This window comes from Myxocyprinus asiaticus, chromosome 3, assembly GCF_019703515.2.
Source record: "Myxocyprinus asiaticus isolate MX2 ecotype Aquarium Trade chromosome 3, UBuf_Myxa_2, whole genome shotgun sequence".
In the NCBI taxonomy this organism is placed as follows: domain Eukaryota; kingdom Metazoa; phylum Chordata; class Actinopteri; order Cypriniformes; family Catostomidae; genus Myxocyprinus; species Myxocyprinus asiaticus.
This window is the reverse complement of record NC_059346.1, coordinates 19206207-19228113: the sequence shown is the minus strand read 5'-3', so window position 1 is coordinate 19228113 and position 21907 is coordinate 19206207. Positions and strand designations below refer to the sequence as shown.

The 21907-nt window shown below is 37.0% G+C and overlaps 2 protein-coding genes across 4 annotated transcripts in view; one reads left to right on the top strand and one right to left on the bottom strand.

Annotated features, from left to right (window-relative positions):
* The window catches only part of LOC127417164 (oxysterol-binding protein 2-like), a 134269-nt gene extending 131806 nt beyond the window's left edge, over nucleotides 1-2463 (top strand). For both annotated transcript variants that reach the window (XM_051656919.1, XM_051656930.1), the window contains exon 14: nucleotides 274-2463. In XM_051656919.1, coding sequence (XP_051512879.1) covers nucleotides 274-416 — 143 coding nt within the window. In that variant the 3' untranslated portion in view covers nucleotides 417-2463. The remainder of the gene's footprint in view (nucleotides 1-273) is intronic.
* A 2064-nt stretch (nucleotides 2464-4527) lies between these two features.
* LOC127417152 (V-type proton ATPase 116 kDa subunit a 2-like) lies at nucleotides 4528-20369 on the bottom strand. Of its 2 annotated transcripts, XM_051656904.1 has the most exons (21): nucleotides 19647-20369; nucleotides 19424-19520; nucleotides 18222-18300; nucleotides 17628-17725; nucleotides 16878-17015; nucleotides 16351-16448; nucleotides 15014-15140; nucleotides 14418-14500; nucleotides 14177-14270; nucleotides 13796-14008; nucleotides 13424-13574; nucleotides 12535-12674; nucleotides 12150-12307; nucleotides 10680-10770; nucleotides 10411-10529; nucleotides 10024-10234; nucleotides 9088-9207; nucleotides 8886-9005; nucleotides 8640-8757; nucleotides 6109-6280; nucleotides 4528-5799 (listed from the first exon to the last, which is right to left on the bottom strand). In XM_051656904.1, the coding sequence occupies exons 2-21, from the start codon at nucleotides 19511-19513 to the stop codon at nucleotides 5697-5699; spliced, it is 2523 nt and encodes an 840-aa protein (XP_051512864.1). In that variant the 5' UTR covers nucleotides 19514-19520; nucleotides 19647-20369; the 3' UTR covers nucleotides 4528-5696. The 2 variants fall into 2 exon arrangements, with proteins under 2 accessions (XP_051512864.1, XP_051512858.1); XM_051656898.1 differs by having other exon boundaries at nucleotides 19424-20369.
* Nucleotides 20370-21907: the final 1538 nt, after the last annotated feature.

Genomic DNA, 21907 nt, shown 5'->3' with positions numbered 1-21907 from the left:
GATTTCAGAGAGACGGTCCAGACATAAACAGCCACCATAAGCCCACCCACCATTGAGAAGCATCAAAACTTTGGGTGTACTTTGGGTACACCTTGGGTATAAAACGCATGAAAATACAAAGGCCAGTCAGTTAATGATTATGTTTTCTGGCTCTTATGGCTCAAATTCTTCATAATCAATCACAAATTTAGCACTATAGTTTAGTCTTAGGAAATAGTCTTTACACTCCCATTGGGTGTTCTTTTTGTGATTTAGTGTTATTTTGTGTTTCAGGGCGGGAATTTGAGGGCTACAAGCCACTGTGGTTCCACCAAAGGACAGATGAAAGGACGGGAGAGACTATGTATGTCTATAAGGGGGGTTACTGGGAGGCCAAAGAAAGACAGGACTGGAGGATGTGTCTTGAAATCTTCTGAACACACAAAACACTTGACTAACTCTGAAAATAGACAAAAGGGAATGATCCCTTTTCGTGGACTCATCAAGGTCTGCGGACTGATTCTTGTATGACCACAGATATAGTGGAGACAGGTCGTGAAAACCTGATTTGTTTGGAACTCATAGAGAGTGTGTGTGTGTGTGTGTGTGTGTGTGTGTGTGTGTGTGTGTGTGTGTGTTTCAGTGTGTGTTTGCAGACCTAATGACATATATCTTTGCCTGTCTCTTAAACAGACTTGCACAGGAAAAGAGTAGAGCGGGACACCAAAACTAAACATGTTTTATCTGAAGTTCACCTCAAAGACAAGTGTGTGTGCAGTTGAACTCTTCTAGTCAAGTTCCGCCCCAAGTAATCTTCCAAAGCAAATCAGGTTGTTTTTACTCAGTACATCCTCTTTGCAAAATGCACTTTCTTTACTCAGTCCTGTTTATAATGAGATCATATTAAAGACGCTCTTGCCGGAAAACACATTTGAAGGAAAGGAGACTTAAGACAACTCAAGGAGCTGCAACATTTAGATGAGAGAAACATATGTGTGATTGTTCCACTTACAGGCTTGTGTACTTCCTGTTGTACCTTTTCATATCAGCAATACCATATTTGGGCAAAGGAAGTTCTTGACATTGCATATCCCAGAAAATTAAGGGACCATGATGGGTCATCATTGGACAGCCAGCTAAAGACTTTCTCCCTGGCCCCTCCCTCTCTGCTTAGCTCAAGATAGCTAAAAATCACCTCATGTATTCAATTAGCCAACAAGGTTCAAATAAATATCAGCTTCTTTTAAAGGGACAGTTCAGTCGGACAAATTCTGTCATTATTTACTCACTTTCATGTTAGTATGACTTTCTTCTGTGGAACACAAAAGGAGATATTTAGCTAAATGTCCAAACTGCACTTTTTACATACAGTAGGCCCCACTGGAGGAACTAAAGCCTGTTTTAGGTACTTTATGAGGAACTAGTTTTCGTCGCATTCGCACAGTAGGAACTATAGTTCCTCTTAACCATTTAGCAGGACTTAGGTAATTTTCGGGTGAAGAGGAACTGTGGGAGGTGCTGCAGCCTGTGATTTGTCATAAACATATGACACACAAAGCAATGAGAAATGCAAAGATTCAGCAGCCACCATAAGTAAACAAACTTGAAGCTGCTAGCGTGCTATTTGGAGGATTGCGCTAATTTTCCAATTCTTATTATCAACATGTTTTCCGCTAAGTTTCGCTAAGTTGAAATAGGCTGAGCGCCTAATCTCTCCTCTCACAACGGCTTCAGGGTCGCAGCACCGCACAGCTCACGTGCTCAGTGTAAAGACTGTAACCTGCAGAAACAGTTTGTGTAAAACAGCCTTAATAAGGTGTAGCTCTGATCCTGGCATCATCCATCAGTTTTGTTTAGTTTTTTTTGCTATTGTACCGCGTGTGCAAACAATGTCAGAAGAAAAACGGTGGACTCTACATAACGTCATCACAGGGGTATTTTGTAGGTACGAATGCAAGAGGAAAAATTCTCTTCAGGGATGCAGTTCCTCTAAAAATTTGTCTTTCTAATAAGTCCCTCTTGGGGTGTACCAGAACTTTTGGTGGGAAAAGAGATTAAGATAGAAGTCTGTGGCCACTGGCTGTCAAGCTCCAAGAAGTCCTTAGTTTTTTAAGTTATTGCAAGGCTTCAGACTAGGTATATACAGTAGCACACAAGCCATGTGGTCCATATTTGTGCATAGATGTTCTGCAAAACATAATTTATGTTCCACAGAAGAAAGACGATCATACTGGTTTGGAGCAGCATGAGGGTAAAGGGTAAGTAAATGATGAAAGAATTACCATTCCTATAAAAGAGCCCTCTTGTCTGTTGTATTGGACAAGGCAGGTTTGCCTTGATTTCTGACACAAAATATGTTTTGCATACATAAACGTAAATTTAAATTGTTATGTTCGGTGGAGCCACCCAGTGGTCATTTTCTATGTTACTGTGACTGCCACAGTATCATGCATATCAATGCAATTAAAATACTTTTTTGTACAATTAGCATACTGAATGAATAAATTATCTACCAATAAAAGAAAACAAGTCACCCATATAAAGTTTTAAAAGGACACAATCATCCATTCAAGCAATCACCCATTTAAAATACAAAATGTGATACAGAAAAGATCTATTTTTGTGTTAGGTAATGTACCCATGGGAAGTGCTTGTATTTATTAGCAGTAGAAATAGTGGATTACAACCCAAGTGTTCCTAATGAAGGGTATGGCTGTCTATCACATTGCAATGTGGTGCTGTTATAGAAAAGCACACTTTATATTCCCATCGAGTTGAATTGAATTGTTACATTTCAGTGGCCCAATGATATACAGACACAGACATAAAACCCTAGATGAACCTGTTATAGAACAACAGCAAAAAAAGTGATGAAAAAGGAAACATTTTAGTTTTGCTGTGCACTTTGGTACTCTGCAGATCCAAAACAAACCTTTGTATCTTCAGTTAGATACTGTCAAAATCAGTATTTCTTTCGAGTATTAAAGGGATAGTTCACGCAAAAATGAAATTCATGATTTACAGACCCTCAGTCAATATTCATTTTCACTGCATCTATTTTTTCATGCAATGAAAGTGAACTGTTTAAAGCGGATGTCATTTCTGAGACACTAGCGCCACCGAACGGAATTGCAAAAAAAAAAAAAAAAAAAAAAATTTAAAACAGCTTTCTGAATACGCCTCTCGCCTGCAGTTGTTCAAATAGTCCCGCCCCCAACTCACGCCATTGGTTGAGTAACATTGTTCGGCCAGGTCTAAGCGAGTCTCTCAAAACAAACAGAGGAATTTTTATAGCACCACAGAGACACAGTGTTTACAGTTTTAAAAAAAATTAAAGTTTAAGTATGTAACTTTTTCATTGTTGAAATACTTTCTTCTATCCCATTTTAATATGCAGTAACAACTATAAGCCATTCATAGGTTAATTTTCACGAAAACTGTAAACACCTTGTCTCTGTGGCACTAAGAAAATTCCTGTGTTTGTTTTGAGCAAACCACTTAGACCTGCCCCAACAACATTATTTAACCAATGGCGTGAGTTGGGGGCGGGACTATCTCTTTGTTTGATCAATGGCAGATTAAGGGCATATTCAGAAAGCTATTTTGAAAAATATTATTTTTGCAATTCCATTAGTGCTAGTATCGCAGAAATAACATGCTTCAGCTTTAACCTCTGAATGGCTTGCTTATAGTTGACTCTGTATATTAAACTGGGATAGAAAAGTACTTAAATACTGAAAAAGTTGCATCAGCTTTAGCATCTCTTTGTGTGTGTGTGCTGTGTTCCATGGAACAAAAACAGTCACATTGGTTTGGAACAACATGAGGGTGAGAAGAACTATCCCTTTAAGACCTGTAGAGAAAGTGGATTCATAGCGGACCTCTCTGGAGAGCAGTTCTCACTTTATTTCCGATTGCTGTCAAGAATGTAGATTTAGGCCGGAGGTGTGTTTTTGCTCTCCAGCCATCGCATGTATTTTGTGATAAAGATAATAACCATATTATCATCATGATGGAAACTAAATTATTGATGCCATGACATCCTAATAAATGCTGTGTTTTGGTCAAAATCTGGATTTTAAAAGCAAGATATTTACTTGTAAATGTGTCTTCTAATCTAAAATGATCCAGCTAGTCAGAATTTCATTTTTGACATGCTGTTAATGTTTGTTTAAATATTAATATTTTGTATTAAAACACTGACACATATTGGCAGGCACTTTTTGATAACACTATACATGTTATTAACTTATTTTGTTGATTTCAGAGTATTTTAACACCGTATGAATGGTGTGCCTCTTTTAAGCTGGTGTTTTGTTTACATTAAAATCGTTTTAAAATGAAAGACTATGAGACAGAGTCCTGCAGTAGGACTAAAGTTAAATTTCAGTGTTTTGGAAAGTAATGTACCTATAAGTGCATGTTAAGAAATCAGTTGATTTTTCTGATCTCATTTATCCAGAGTAAATGAACACTTGCTCTGTGACACGCCTATTTGTTTTATCTTAAAAAAAAAAAAAAAAAGATTAAAAATGATGCGAGTCAGAATTATTTAATCAAACTATCTGCTTTATTACCTCAGCTTCAATGGTTTGATTTGATGAGTAATATTAAATATACAAATGTCATAGCCAAACTATGGAATGTATGGTTACTGTAACAATGCACACTCTTCAAACCATACCAACCCGTTTAATGAGCACTGTTAATAAAATAAAAACCAGAAACTGGAATGAATTTAGTGGCTCATAATTCACACACCACAATCTCTCACATTAATGTCAAGAGTTAAATGAAAAAGACCATTGTAAAGAGGCAGAACAAAGAGTAGCTGAACAGATCTGTGACAGTTTAAGATCACTAAAAACATTTGACATCATTATAAAACAAAATTAATTGACTTTTAGAATTGTCTGACCTCAAGTTTTGCCCTGAACAGCAACAGATTAATTTAACCATATCTAATGACTGTTGACAGCAAAAATAAACCCAGTTCACCACCAATCTGAATACATTAGTTAGGCACTATGTTTGGCACTTAGTCAATAGGAGGCTCAGATATTTCTATCAGGTGTTCTTGTACAGCAGATCTTTCTAAATGTTCCACCACCAAGACGGCATACTGTAATCTTAGGCCTTTGTAAGCCAACACCTATCAATACATGCTGTATCATAAACCCATAATAGCATTATCTTTTACCATTATTTCAAGTGTACCATTACATTTTATAAATTAGCCTTATGGGAAAGGCAGGATCAACACAGTGAAAATGAGGAGAGGAACAATCTACAGCTATAGAATTGACATCTTCTGTTAAAATCAAATTAGGATTTTGTTTATATATAAGGAATCTTAAAGTCATTCATGGAATGTGCTTAGCTATGGAGAGACACCCCATCTCTGCATAGCCATCAGGCAACACGGTAGAAAATGATATAAGCAACCAGCACTTTTGTGAGTGTGTAGAATTTAAATACATTCAACAGAACTGAAGCACTACTCAATGTCACCAAGTCCTATTTCAATTCCAAAGTCTCTTTAGTTTTGCGTAAGATCTCAGTGTGTTTGTATTATTGTTGCATGTCCCAGTATCATCAAACATCTGATGCGGCTCAGTCTGTAAATCAGTTCAGTCTGTTGGAAGACGTTCACATTGTTGGAAACACATTTGCTGTTCTCTGATCTGATATCTCCAGACAAGATATGAATTATCAGTTCATAATAGCCCATCATTCTCAAAGCTGCTGTGCAAGAGAGAGAAGGCAAACGGTGCAAACTTGATGCCAGCACCGCTGTAGAACTTGTTTTGAAACTCCACCCTGAGGACAGAAAGCCAATTTCAGTTTGAATCATTTCATACAAAAAGTGCTACCAAGAAACCATGTGTTTGGAAGAAGTGCTTTCAGCTACTGTGATTTGACTGCCGAATATGAATGCCCAAAAATATCTGCATGCTTAGGCTTCTTAGAGCAAAAGAAAGCAATTCTACACTGTGGTGGACTAATTTTACGCAGTAATATAAAACTATATTTACTATACAGCACAGCCTCCCATATCGTATTGCTTTAATACAAGCTGTGTCTACTGAATGTACTGTATGTTGTGTTTATTTGAGGTGTTGTACTGACCAGTGGAGCCTGAGAGCATGAAGGAAGGCAGAAAGTCCCTCCATCACAAGTAGGATGGACACGGTGAAGACAGCAAACAGGCCGAAGACAGGCACCAGGAACACGATACCCACACCAGTGTCCACACGCAGACCCACCCGCATCACCATCGCCCACAACACTTCAGACAGCTCTGGATCACAAGACACATGTGCAGCAGTCCTTTATTTTAAAGCTGCCACATTTTGTAGCATTTCCTTTTTCCCTGATGTCCACTTATAACGTTTCTGACTGTCACCAAAAACAGTTGTATTTTAGCTTTTTATGACCATTTATCACCCTCTCTCTGACCCTTAGAATTAAACTGGCTGTTTTTGTTTCTGTACTTAAAGACTTCTACAGCGGCAAGAAGTATGTGAACCCTTTGGAATTAGCTGGTTGTCTGCATTAACTGGTAATAAAAAGTGATATCATCTTCATCAATGTCACAAGTATACAGTAAACAACACACAGTTATAATTTTTCATGTCTTTATTGAACACATCCCATTAAACAGTCACAGTACTGTGGAAAAAGTAAGTGAACCCTTGGATTTAATAACTGGTCGATCTTCCTTTGGCAGCAATAACCTCAACCAAACGTTTCTGGTAGCTGCGGATTAGACCTGCACAACGTTCAGAAAGAATCTGGACCATTCTACCTTACAGAAATGCTTCAGCTCAGCCATATTCTTAGGATGTCTGGTGTGAACGGCTCTCTTGAGGTTATTCCACAGCATCTATATTGAGTTAAGGTCTGGGCTCTGACTGGGCCACTCCAAAAGGTGGATTTTCTTTTTTTTAAGTCATTCTGTAATGGATTTACTTTGATGTTTACTGTTATTCATTCTGCATCACCCAACGTTTGCTGAGATTCAGCTGTGCACAGCCACCCTGACATTATCCTGTAGGACATCTTGACAAACTTGGGAATTAATTTTGCCCTTCGATGATGTTAAGTGGTCCAGGGCCTGAAGCAGCCCCAAATCATGATGCTCCCTCCACCGTACTTCACCATTGGGATGATGTTTTCATGTTGTTATGTGGTGCCCTTTTTACCCCATATGCAGTGCTGCATGTTCTTCCTAAACAATTCCACCATAGTTTCATCAGTCCACAAGACATTTTCCCAGTAGCGTTATGGAGTGTCAAGGTGGTCTTTGGCAAACTTCAAGCGTGCAGCAATGTTTTTGTTGGAAAGCAGCAGCTTCCTATGTTGTGTCCTGCCATGGACACCATGCCCATTTAATGTCTTCCATATAGTAGACTCATGAACAGAGATGTTAACAAGTTCCAATGATTCCTTCAAGTCCTTAGCTGTCACTCTAGGGTTCTTTTTTACCTCACTGAGTATTCTGCAGTGTGCCCTTTGAGTCATCTTGGCTGGACAGCCACTTCTATGGAGAGTAGCCACAGCACTTAATTGTCTCCATTTATACACAATTTGTCTAACTGTGGACAGATGAATATCTAAGCTTTTTGGAATAATTTTGTAACCCTTTCCAGCTTTATACAAAGCAACAATTCTTGATAGTAGGTCTTCTGAGATCTCTTTTTTGCAAGGCATGGCCCACGTCAGCAGATGCTTCTTGTGAATAGCAAACATTTAAAAAAAAAAAAAAAGCATTTTAAAAGTCAAAGAAGCTCTATCCCACACCTCCAATTTTGTTTCATTAATTGGATGCCAGGTTTGCCAACTTCTGACTCAAATTTTCTTTTGTTGACGTCATTAGCCTGGGGGTTCACATACTTTTTTCAACCTACACTGTGAATGTTTGAATGATGTAATCAATATGTACAAGAACAATACAATAATTTGTGTGTTATTAGTTAAAACAGATTGTGTTTGTTCATTATTGTAACTTAAAATCTGGTTTGATCTTCATCTAAGACAAATTTATAAATAAATGCAGATAATTCCAAAGGGTTCACATGCTTTTTCTTGCCACTGTATATCTAAATGACCTCTGTTATGATTGGCTAACCTCTCTGCATATGAAATGAGTAACAAACTCCTCTGCACATTGCAGAATACTGAATAGGCATAGATATGTCAACAAAGGTGTTCACATAAGTTCATGTGCTCATTATTGTGACAACAATAATACCATGATAATTACAAGTTTTTTTTTTGTTTTTTTTTTTGGCTTTGCTGTTGATGTCTACTTACTAAATCAAGCTCTTATTACAAAACAGCAAGACAAATCCTGTTTTCCATCATATGACCCCTTTAAATCTTAAACACTAAAGTTGAAGTGTGTAATATCTGTGCCACAAGCGTCACCAAATGGAATTGCAAAAATAATGATTACTTTAAAACATGTTTCCTGACCACTCCCCCATATGCCATTGGGCATTTTAAGATGGGCATATGAGGAAGCATTTTAAAATAAAAATTGTCCTTGTTTTTTTTTTAATGTTAACTTGGAGTCGTATTGGCACTTTCAACTCAGCAATATTACTTTGGATTCTTGAATGTAGAATGCAATAATACTTTGGTGGAATAGTACTCACGGGCATGTGCCAGACTGAGAGCCCACAGCCGGAGGTAGGATGCAGTATTAGAGATACAGCCCAGGCAGTACTCTATAGTGTGGATGGACTGATGCAAGAAAACATCTGCAAAGTCAAACTGTGGAAGAGAGGACATACAACAACTTTCAGCATTAGTTTTGTTACTCCTATACCTTGACACAAGGAATATAGTACTTTGCACAACAGAATGTTAATCCCATAAAATTATATTCCAGGAAGTTTCACCTCCTCTGATTGGCTGTCAGAGTTGCTGGAATGGCTGTCCAGGCTGCTGCCCTCCTCCATATCATGTGTGTGCAAGAGAGAGAGCTCTTCTTCACTGCTCCGCCGTACACGCTGATAACCCTACACAGACAAGGAGACAGAAAATGAGACAATAAGCTTCAGCTACAACTAAATAGAGAACCCATACACAAACAATACTGACCCTGTACATGCCCAGACGGTCTCTGCCCTTGTGTAGCCAGTAGAGGTAGAGAGGTTTACCCAGTAATAACACAGGCACAGAGAGCAGGGCCACAATCAACAGGAACGCCTGAAGACCAGCCTGTAAGGAAGAAAATAAGTTGGTAAAGTAATTAAGTAAGTAAAGGAAAGTAAGTAAATAAAAGTAAGTTGAGGAAAGTAAGTAAGTGAAGTATGTAAAAGAAGTAGGTAAGTAAAGTAAGAAAGTAAGAATGTAGTAAGTAAGGTAAGTAAGTAAAGGAAGTAAAGTAAGTTAATTAAGTAAATTAAGGTAAGTAAGAAAGAAAGAAAGAAAGGCTGGGAAATGTAATGCATTAATTTCTGTGATTAATAGTAATAGTAATAATTCAACTTAAGCACTACATTTTTTTTTACCTGTATGTATAGTGTTTAATAACACACTGACAATGTAAATTTAAATAAATATTGCCAATAAAGCTTGATATAAATTGAATCTGCTCATTTGACCCTATTATTAAAAAAGTCCATTGGAATATGCCAGAAGATTTGACCCAACTTAATTACAGCAGGACCACTGATTTTATGACATGTATACCTATTCTTGTATCAAAGATTTATACCTGTGTGTCTAACTCAATTGCAAAAAAAACTGAACATTTTAACATGTACATATTTAGATCATAAAAATAAATTATGACTAACCAAAGTTCGAGACAAAAAGTAAATATATTTATGATTATATTTTAATGTACCATGTTTAATCACAATTAATCACAGAAAAGAGTGCAATAAATTAGTTTAACATTGTTAATCGATTCACAGCCATAAATGAAAGAGAAAGAAAGAGAAAAAGAGAGAGAAAGCAAGGGAGAAAGAAAGATAGGCATTACATGGAAAGAACCCAATGACTGCAAACATTTTACCTATAAAGCCTCACCTGTCCTGGGAAAAGCAGCTGGCTAGAGTCCCCTTGCATAAGGAACATGTTGATAAAGTGAATGAGGATGCTGGGAGCTGTCTGAGAGTCCCTGACTGTGAAAACCAGCCACTTATAGACGATCATGAAGACCAGATACCCGAAGAGGCACAGCAGGAAGAGCAGCTCAGGCAGAAATATCAGGTACAGATTAAACTTCCGCCTGAAGTGCCTGTACAAATGAACATTATCAAGCATTAGAAAGATAATCTCAGAAAATATTAGATCAAAATACATTGGTCACATCTGATTTATTAAAATATCACAATGCGCATTGTCAAACAAGACATACTGCATGCATTAAAAAGTAGATAACATTTCTGTGAAAACAATCATGAAATATCTCACATGTGATTGAAAACTCCAAGGACGATGCCAAACGTCATGTGAATTATTCCTAAAATAACAGACATCTTCATTTTATAGGAGTTGAGGAAGGTGAGACGGTTCGATGCCAGGTTCCAGATCTACAGAGAGCACAATTATAGTGTATTAAGCTTCTTTTTTTGGCATTTTATTAATTTATTAATGTACAGAATATACCTCTATTCACTCAGCCAGGCAGAAAAGTAAAGTGACACTGATAACATAGCAGTAAAAGTCAGTCAAATACTTACCGGGTCAATCCCCAGAGGATAGGGCCCTTTAAAGACTCCTGTGACATTTGGATCAAGTGCGAGGAAGCCATTTGAGCGGAGTGTGTTCATGCTTGAGGGTTAGAGAAATGTAGGAGTACATTAGAGATACAGTATATGCAGTGTTGGGGAGTAATGGAATATATGTTATGGGATTACGTATTTAAAATACAAAATATAAGTAACTGTATTCCACTACAGTTACAATTTAAATCATTGGTATTTAGAATACAGTTACATTCAAAAAGCATTTTGATTACTGAAGAGATTACTTTGCATTTTATTGTCATTTGTTTCATTTAATATTTAGTCCTTTCAGATGGAAAACATTTATACATATAAATGATGCAATCCAAAGTGCATTTGAACAGCGGTGAAACACTTTCTTATGATGTGTTACATTCATACGAGCAGACAGAGAAGTACGTTTGGAGCAGAAGAAATAGAAATAAACCTTGTGTAAATTGTCAGCTTTATAGTAAGCTAAAATGCTATTTCTAGCCATTTTACATGCACATTACCAGACCATTTTTTATCAAGAAAATTCACATTGGATCAAACTTCTTCTTTTCTAGTAAGACCTTTGATATTAGGGCAAAAATCGTATCCTTGATAATTTTTGTTTCCCTGTAAAAATATCTAAAAATCCTTAAAACAAGATCAATTAGATTTATCTTGTTTTAGAAACAACACTGCGTAAGATATTTAGGTTTTTCAGAGAGTGTATTTTTAACTTGTGTATTTTGTCTTACTGTACTGGCAGAGTTTTTATAGTCAAAACAAGTGAAAAAATCTACCAGTGCTGAAGAAGTAATCCAAAGTATTTAGAATACGTTACTGACCTTGAGTAATACTTTACAAATTACATTTTACAGCATATATTCTGTAATCTGTAGTGGAATATATTTCAAAAGTAACCCTCCCAACCCGGAGTACATGTGAGAAAGCACACTCTGTACCTGCTGTCCACTACAAAAACCTTTGTGGTCAGGTAAAGTAAGACTGAACTAAAATTCATTATTGAGATGGACTAAACAAAAAATGTCCTTCTTTGGTTCACAAACTCCAAATTTCCTTGTCTGCTTTTAAAGATGACGGATACACAAACTTTATTTTTTTATTTCTTGACTTCATCAGTTGCTTATGCAGGGATTACCTGGCATAAACCTCTTCACACATCACTTTATGAGATTTTAATTTGGGTATTGCCTCCACAAATATGTGAATTTAGATTTAGGTGTCAGGGTAAAGGTTGGCCTAACAAGTAGCTGACAAATGGAATGTGCTTTCCTGAAACCCTGATACCATTTATATTGAAACATGGAAGGTTCTACCTGGTCTAAAAACAACATCCTAAAGTTGTGTATTGTGTGCAGTGTAGTATACATCTTTAAAAAGTAGCATGTCGTATACAGTATATAGGCAGTGTGTAGGTGTGTTTCAAACACTCACGTCAAGTTTCCATGGTCAAACATGGCTTTGATGCTCCATCCTGAGCCAAAAAGGTTGAGTGATTTGGAGAAGCAGTCATTGTATATTAGTCCGGTGTAGACTGAAAATACGCCCATCATCAGGATAATGTAACGGCCCTCAAAAAACATGTTCCAGATCTAAAATTGACCATGACATTATAAAACTTTAATTGACAAGCTAACACATTTGTTATTCAGCCAATAATGGTTGCTATTCATTTTAATTATAGTGTCTAAATGGGTAACTGAAAGAATAAAATAAACAGATCATGCTTCAAAGCACTTATGAAATAATCAGCAGTGAAAACAGCTATTGATAATGGATCAAAATAAAGAAGCTGACACATTAAGTTTAGACAAGGCACCTCATTCCTGGTTTTCTTAAGCTTGCGGTCATTCTCATAGAGAACCATCCACAGAGCAAACAGTGCCATGATGATGCCGTGGCCGAGGTCTCCAAACATCACAGCAAACAGGAAGGGAAAGGTAATGATTGTGTATGGAGCTGTGAGAAAGATCAAAGAAAATATAAAGTGATCTAATTCCGTGCCCTCTGTTGTCGTTTGGGGTATTCGTATCCTTACAATATGCATTAACAAGCAGGACATGTTACAACTTCAAATGTGATTTTTAATATTCCTTGCAGGGACTGAAAACGTTCCAATGAAAGAAAACAAATATGAAAGAAAATTTTTTACGAATGTAACCTGAAAACGGAACGAAATCCCTTTCAATTGTTCCGGAGTGAAAACTTTATTTTTAAATGTTGGTAACTAGTTAATTTATTTCCGATAATTTTTTTTCATGAAACCAAAGCCTAAATGGTTTATTAGAGTACAATTTTGGAATTACACCACCACCTGTTCCCCAAAAAATTAGGCTTTTTAGTTGAACATGATAAGCATGTGCTTTGATTCTAAAGGAAACCACATCACGCATTTCTTTGCCTTAATGCATGTTGTGGATGTAGCCTTTTGTGACATGCTGAAAACCTTTTCGACAACTATACATAACTGGCATAAAATGTCATTTTAAAAAAAGAACGTTATTAATGGTTCTTTAATTTCATTCTAACCCGTTACCAATTGGAAAGGAGGTAGCGGAACGCTGGAACCGGAACAAAAAAATACAGTTTCTGCTCAGAACAAACCGAAATGAAAAACACTTTTTAGTCCGATTCCTTGTGTGTCATTTTTGCAGGAAGACAGTCGAGGTAAAACAGAGCAGTCGACAGCTCTAGCTGCTCTCTCTTACCTGGGTTGACCTCTCTGTAGCTTCCAACGCCATAGGCGTCCACTATACTCTGAAAGCCTGAGGTAAACCTGTTAGTGCGTATGAGAGTCGGTGGAGTGTCGTTACTTGGAATTCGATTGACAAAAGAGGGAACTGTGGCTCCACTCTTCCTCTGAGGAAACAAGCCCACAAAAACACATCAGATACTTCAAATGTCACATTGACATGATAATATTGGTCTACAGGAGTATGTTAAGCTTTATGCTGGGTATTAAAGGCATCAAGAGAAAAACAGCAGTTCATTCAATATTGTGAGGAACACTGAAGCTAAAAACTGACAAGCTTGTCTAATTTAAGACTCAGGTTGACCCCAACTCAGAAATGCTAACTTACTGATCCCTCCTCTAGCGCCTTCCGAATTGCAGGCAGATCATTTACAGGACACCACACCTCAGCTATGAGGCACTTGTTTGTGACATCAAAGCTGCAGAGGTTGAGGATGTGGTATATGGCCTTCATTTTCTTAACCTGGATCACCCAAGTGTAAACAGACTCTGAGGCCTTTATCAACACCTGCCTCAGGTAAACCTCAGTTCGGTAAAGAACCTATAAAAGGAAGGAATTACCACCAAAATCATTTCAACAACAGGTTCAAGATGTCTGCAATCCCATCGAGCTTAACCTTTTACATTTCTTTAAAAAAATTGGAGCAATCATAATTCAGTATGCAAACAGATGTAGAAAGAAGACCAATCATAATTCAAATGGCCTCACCGTGTGCAGGTCCTGAATGCGTGTACGGAGTCCCTCCACCACATCAGCCCTCTCCTCATTACTGTTGGGGTATGGGTACAGGTGACAGTGGTAGCTACGGAGATGAAAACAATCACAAACAATAACCAACTTCTCAAAACTTTATAAACAATCTCAGGTATGTGGCAGAAAACAGAAAGTACTTTATTAAACCAGTTAATAGAATAACTGAATTTGTTAGAATGTAGTAAGTTTAAGTTACCAGTCACATATCTTCTTAACCTTCTGTCCAATCTGATCTCCCCAGTAGGAGATGAGGAACACCACACTTCTGGTTGGCTCACCCTGACAAACCACACAGAGAACAGTCAAACGAATGACCATTTCAAGAGACTTAAACGCTCCTGGTGTGTTTTGCAAGACCTTTAAACAAGCTTCTCTTATTGATGTAAAAGCTTGTATCAAGCTGAACACAAAAGAAACCAGTGGGTTAAAAAATGGGGGAAGCTCTGGTGGTCTCTGCAATTGCTATAACACCATAATTTAAAGCAAGACTTAAAATAACAAATCACTCCATTTAGTCTGTACACAATAATACTGAATACACAGTACTATATACTATGTAGGCTACTATACATATTTATATCTCTAATCTAATCAATTAGTTAACTTTTTTTTTATCTTTATTCTTTACATTCATTTAAAACATGAATTACATTTATATTCATGACAAATGCAAGCACTTAAAATTGATTATATACTGTGTGCATATAACTGTATATATTTATGTTTACAGGTAAGTTAATCTCCCCTCAGCAAGAATAGATTTAAACATTACGAAGAGCAAATTTATCTCACCGAATCAAGGTCTTCCAGGACCTCGTCTATCTCAGAGTAGCTGAGGATGGTGTAGCCCTTGCACACTCTCCAGAGCATTCGCTCAAACGCCTCGATCTTCACTCTCTGTATGAGCCCAGAAATGAACCTGAGCAGCAGGAAAATGAGCTCCATTTCAGAACATTACCACAGAGGATTACTTACATGTATGCATCAAACTTGTCTTGTACATGACACTGTATGCACCGCATTCGCCAACTTGCATGTATTACAGAAATATGTGATTCTGGGTAGTTGACATGAAATTGACATGGTGGCCAGTTACAGGATGCAAGATAAAAATTTATCTTATACATTCACTGAGCACATTATTCGGAACACCAGTTCACCTACTTATTCATGTGATTATTCATGTGTGATCTCAGTTATTTCGACCATGGCATGATTGTTGGTGCCAGACGGGCTGGTTTGAGTATTTCTGTAACTGATGATCTCCTGGGATTTAAACGCACAACAGTCTCTAGAGTTTACTCAGAATGGTGCCAAAAACAAAAATCATCCAGTGAGCGTCAGTTCTGTGGGCGGAAACATCTGTTGATGAATGAGGTCAATTGAAAATGGCCAAACTGGTTCAAGCTGCCAGAAATGCTATGGTAACCACTCTCTATAATTGTAGTGAGCAGAATAGCATCTCAGAATGCACAATACGTAGGACTTTGAAGCGGATGTGCTACAACAGCAGAAGACCACGTCGGGTACTTTATTAGGACCATAGTGTTCCTAATAAAGTGCTCAGTGAGTGTACATTTTAACCTAAAATCTTGATGTAGAGAAAAGTTTGTGGACATGTTACATTAGAAGTAACCTTCACTCTAAATACAAAAGCACAAATTTATCAACATTTAAAAACAATAAAATATAAAATCTTGCATGAAAGAGAAAGTTGGACCATCATCGTGTATGTAGCCTAATTATTATGCATGTAATTAAAATATTATAAATGGTATTAGTGGAAACATGTAAATATGATATAGTGAAAAACACAGACAATTTATATCTACAAATGTAAATTAACTCTAAGTACCAGTAAGTCTAATTTTAAATGTGCTGTTACAGCATGGCCAATTTGACTGAAATTTTGTCAGGAAAACCATGTTTTGCATGTTCATGAATACATGATGTTACATAAATATAGACTCTCTGCTGCTGATCTGACATCAGTTTAAAAAAAAATAATAATTATAGTTAAGATCTGGATTTAGATCATGGAAACTGACCCTTGATTATAGAAATACAAAAGGGAACCTTTAACCCAGAGTTATATGGGGAGTTACTGTACATTTCTAAACACTGCTCACCCTAGCTTAGCTCCAAGCCTCTGCATGCTGGTGTAGTCCATCATGGGTTCCTTCTCTAGAAAGGGGAACTCTTCATACTGGACCTGCACTGGCTCCCTCTGCTTACACACAAGCAAAAACACAGCAAGAGATTAGACACACACACACACACACACACACACACACACACACACACTGCCTTATTGATCAAGTAGAGAAAGTCAAGAGTTAAGCCTATTTGTACAGAAACAAATTTCTAGCAGTCAGTGAAAATCAGGTGACTCTGAATTCCCTGCGTGATTCCCACAGAATTGCTCTCTAAAGTAAATTCCTTTTAATTATTTCACACATTGCACTGGAAACAATTTTTAAAAGCCTTTGACATATGTGGAGCTTTTTGCTTAATATCAGTAACATAATGAATGACAGAAGCATGGAAAATCCTTCCACCAATCAGATATGTTAAATTTACTTTAAACTCAAAAGAGAACCGCTCAAACAATAGCTCCAAACATCGGACAGGGAATCACCTGACCACCGAAACCCACCTCTGCATTGCGGTGCACAAAGTTGCGTGTGATGCGCAGCATGTGTGTGTACTCCGTCAGTTCTAGGAGGTTATTTTGGAGTTTCTCTTTGTTCCTGGTGACCTCACTCAGCTCCAGTTCCAGTCTCTGAAGCTGCTCCTAAACAAAGCACAGAGGCATCTGTCATAACTAAATATCAATTGTCCTATCCTGTCAATGTAAATTAATGCAATGGCATTGAGGACACTTTTCTTGAAAGAGATTGATAAAAATATACAATACGGATGGATAAATAGACGTAAGAAAGAAAAGACCAAAAGACCAATCACAACTGAATATTCAAATAAACGTAAGAAAGAAAAGACCAATCAAACTTATTGTAATATTCAACTCTTCCAATGACATTATCACTGTAATTTACATTTTGAATGGTGAACCAATCAATGTAATTCAATGTAAGAATCTCTTAAAAAATAAAATGGTTATAAAAAAACAAAAATGCACACAGAAAACCGGTGCTGAACTTGTTGCAATTTAAATACAGTACTGCCTTGCAAATAGTCAACAAATACCATTTACACTAATACTGTATCTAGTGCAGGGCACAAGTTTAACTTTGTCTATGAAACTATGAGAATGAGAATACAACCCAGAAAGTTTAAAAGCAAAACAGACATAACACAACTTTAATTTGAATGTGTCTGACTTATCAAGTAAACATAAAGGTGCCTTGAAGAACTGCACAAATGAAAAGTATTGAACTGGTCTCACCATTATGCCCATCACATGTTTGGGTAAAGGTGCGGCTGGGTTCACCTCTCCTTCTGGCAGCAGGATGTCTTGTTTTTTAATTTCCCTCAGAAGATATCCTGTTTTGGGAGAAGCTCACTGTAAGTTAATTCTTTCTAGTATGTAACTTTGGAAAAGCACAAGCAATCAATTACTGTACATTTTTTCTGTACATTAATGAAGCTCAACAATATGAGATTCAGTGTTTACTGGGTTAAGATTCAATTGTCAAGAATGACCTTTGTATTAACAAGAATTTTTTTTCGTAGTGTCTGAGTCAAGTTGAGAAACCTTCACTTCCGTTTTAGAAGTCCAAGACGCAAATTTAGGCAGCAAATTCTCCAGAAATCTTTCATGATGTAAGTTACCAAAAACGGCCTTATAAGGATTCAAATTACTTTGCTCTCTTCCTACTGGATACATAATTCACTGTAATGGAGGATTCTGTGTTCAGAAAGAATTCAGTTCCTTTACCAGTTCACCTACTCTACCAAGATAAAAAAACAAACAAACAAAAAAAAAAAAACATATATTCTGCCCACAAACAAGCAATTTAAAATTATTCAGTTTTTTTACCCAAAATCCTCTCCATCTCCTCACACCTCTTGATCTCATTGACAAACTTGCGCTGAAAGGAGTTCACACTAGGGTTGAGCTGAAAAAAAAAAAATAGATAAATTAGATATTAATATTTACATACTTTATTTTAAAGGCAAATGGAAAGAAACAAATAATTACTTTGTGATACAAATATTTTGTACTTCAGAGTAACTTTCATAAATCAGTCCTTAAAAAATTACATAATGTTTAACAGATTAGTAATTTGTGTACATGACATTATGAATATAAATAAATCTATATGACTCAATGTTTAATGACATTTTGTCTGAATGTGCTTTATATAATGCTTATCAGATTATTACTGTATCATTAATGTGATAGTATTTGTTAATGACTTGTTAAAGTTAAGAAGTTATTACCAAATGTTACCAAATATTTATAACATCACTTCAAGAGTGAACTCAGGCAATCTGATATCTTGTATCTGACATGTTATCAAACAAATATGAATTTCATATACAGTATTGGGAAAAAGTTTAAGGAACGTGTGAAGTGTACACAGTGAATATTTCTTCAAACATAATGCCATAATTTGCTTTCATTTATCAATTAAAGTCATAAAAAGTCCAGTAAACATAAAAAAGCTAAATCAGTATTTGGTGTGACTGCCTTTGCCTTCAAAACAGCACCAGTTCTCCTAGGTGCACCTGGACACAGTTTTGTCAGATATGATGTTCCAAGCTTATTGGAGAATTTGCCAGTTCGTCTATCTATTTAGGCTTTCTCAATTGCTTCTGTCTCTTCATGTAATCCCAGACTGACTCGATGTTCAGTGGGGGGGCTCTGTGGGGGCCATGCCATCTGTTGCAGGGCTCCCTGTTCTTCTTTTCTATTCTATTTGCAAAAGGAATGTTTTGGGAGTCTAAAATTTTCTTATTGACACACTAAAGCTGAAGATATAAATAACCATCTTTAGATAAATATATTTGTGAAACATCTTATGTGCCTAAAACGTTTGTCCAGTTATTGAAAGACTTGGCCACTAGTTGCTCGTTGAGGGCATCAACATATGGGCTGTATTCAAAACTAGTGAGCAGCCTACCTAGACAGCATAATAGGCGCACTGGTGTGTGACAGTCAGCTCAACAAGTTCACCACAAGTCAATGTTTAATAAACAAATGTAGCTCTGGCCCATTAATGACAACTACCGACTTACATCTCTGAACTCCAACAGCCCGAGTTCGCCGAGTTCACTGATGCAGTCGTAAGCGGATCCGGACTGCAGGAAGAGCTGGGCCAGACACATCTCCTCACTGCGAAACAGAGAACCCATCTTGACATAAACGCGTCGCTTCCACACCAGATGAGGGCCAAGTGTCAAATTCACAAGGCAGTGAAGTTTTAAAGCCAACAGGTCCGGTTATGTGGTGGCTGTTCACCTGTGAGGGCCGGACCGATGTCTGCACTGGGGCTATCTCTTGAGCTCCAGCCGCTTTATCAGTGACACGTCTCCCCTCTCCAGTCCCAAAAGCCACATCTGATCACTGACGAACTGCTTATTCTAATCAGATCCAAATCTCCAGTGCTGTTGGGTCTTACACCTGTTTACAGTTCGGCTAAACTCCTGCAGTACTCACTCTTAAATACAGGAGACCTTTCGCTGTAATTTGCGTTCAAGATAGCACCGAGCTAGACCGCCTAATGTCGAACGAGTTTGGCCTCTTAATCTATTACCTGCTCAGTGTAAAGTAATTTCCTCTCTGGTCTTTTTTTTTTTTTTTTAAAGAAACTCGTGTAATGTGTAACAGCAAAAGTTAGTCATTCTCGCTCGTTTTTTCCTCGCTTATCCGGACACGAACCTCTTCAGCAGCCTAAAACTTAAATTTCGTCAGAGCAAAGACTTTTCACTTACTTTGGACAGTGGAGTGACACTTCAAAATAAAGGTCCTCGCTCCCGTGCACTTGACAAAATTAAAACCTGCGCGCAAATTAAACCAATTTAGGTAATATTTTAGTTTAAATGCAATTTAAATAATTAAAAAAAATCGTCTTAGAATAATAGTTTTGAAAATAGATCATCGGTCGTGGCTAAAAGAGAACCGTCAAGCTGGGGAAAGGCTTGCGAGATTCGTACGTGCCATTAAGTGTGTTCGATTTAGACCCTGTTCACATACACCCACTTGCGGTTTTGGTCTTGCCTACTTATCCACTTGTCTTACGTATTTCCGGTGTTTAGCCACTAGTGTGCAAGTAGGCGTTGGCTGTGTCTCGTTTGGAAGGATGTGTCCTCCGGAGGTCGCATTTGTCGGTCGCATACGTCATCGAGGCTGTCTCGTTTCAGAAAAGCGAGTAGGACACTTCGAATGCAGCCTTATATTAGATAGTTTAAAATTGTTCTCTGATGCATCTGGCCTCTTCATTAATCAGAACAAAAGTGAGATTATAACAGTAATTTGGATGTTGATAATATATGTGAAATTAAGGTGAAACAAACAGTTAGATATCTTGGGATTTTAATTAGTAAATCTCCAAATGACAGAATTGAATCTAATTTCACTAGGAAATTGCAGAAAGCAAAAAATATCTTTAGTTGTTGGTCACAGAGGAATCTGACTCTCCATGGACATGTACTGCTGTCAAAGGCAGAGGGCATTTCGAGACTAGTGTATCCTGCACTTTCTCAGCAGTTGACAGAGTTTTATATAAGTTTATCTGGAAGAACAAAACAGAGTATGTAAAAAGAAAAACAATAATTAGGAGTTATTCTGAGGGTGGGTTTAATGTTCTTGATTTTAGTACTATTAATAACATATTTAAAATTAATTGGATAAAGCATTGTTTGGCTCAGAGTATTTCCTTATTGTTTTATATCCCCAGTTTTCTCCACACACTTGTATACTATGGAACAATCAGCACATATTGTCCAGGAACAAATCTATTTTTAAGAAAGACTGGCTTGAGAAGGGCGTCATCTTTGTCTCAGACTTGCTGTCTGGTAATGGTGAACTTTATTCTTTTGAGCAGTTTATTTCTGTTTCGAGGCTCTCTTGTTCAGTTAAAGATTTCAAATCTATCGTGAAAGCCATTTCTACTAAATTGCTTAATCTTGTAAAAACTCATTTAATGTACAATCCCTTAGTTGGACAGATTCTAAATTTGTGTATTGGTGGTGTGAACATCCAGGATAGTAGGTGTAATAATCTTTACATTAGAAAATGTCTCATAAGGAATGTTAGCTGTTCTCCGAAAGCGCTTGTAAAATGGAAACAAAATTTTCCCATGATTTCATTTAATAAGATTTGGTCTGAAGTTAATACATTTTTATTACCAAATAAAGTTAAGGAAATACATTTTAAAGTTTTGCATAGATACTACCCTTGCAATGTTTTTCTTAATAAATTTAAGGAAGATACTTCACCACTATGTTCTTTTTGTAAAATTGAGCCTGAAACTCTTATACATTTATTTTGTGCATGTAAATATTCTAAGGATCTTTGAACACAGATATCTTTATTAATATTTGATGTACTTCATAAAATAATTGTGATAGAAGATTACATGATTTTGTTCTTGGACTGTAACACTGGTTCATCCATAGTTGACCATACCATAAAACTATTAACTCTACTTGGGAAATTTCATTCACATAAAGCAAAAGTAACAGAGATAAGACCATGCTTCAAATTATTCTGTATAGACC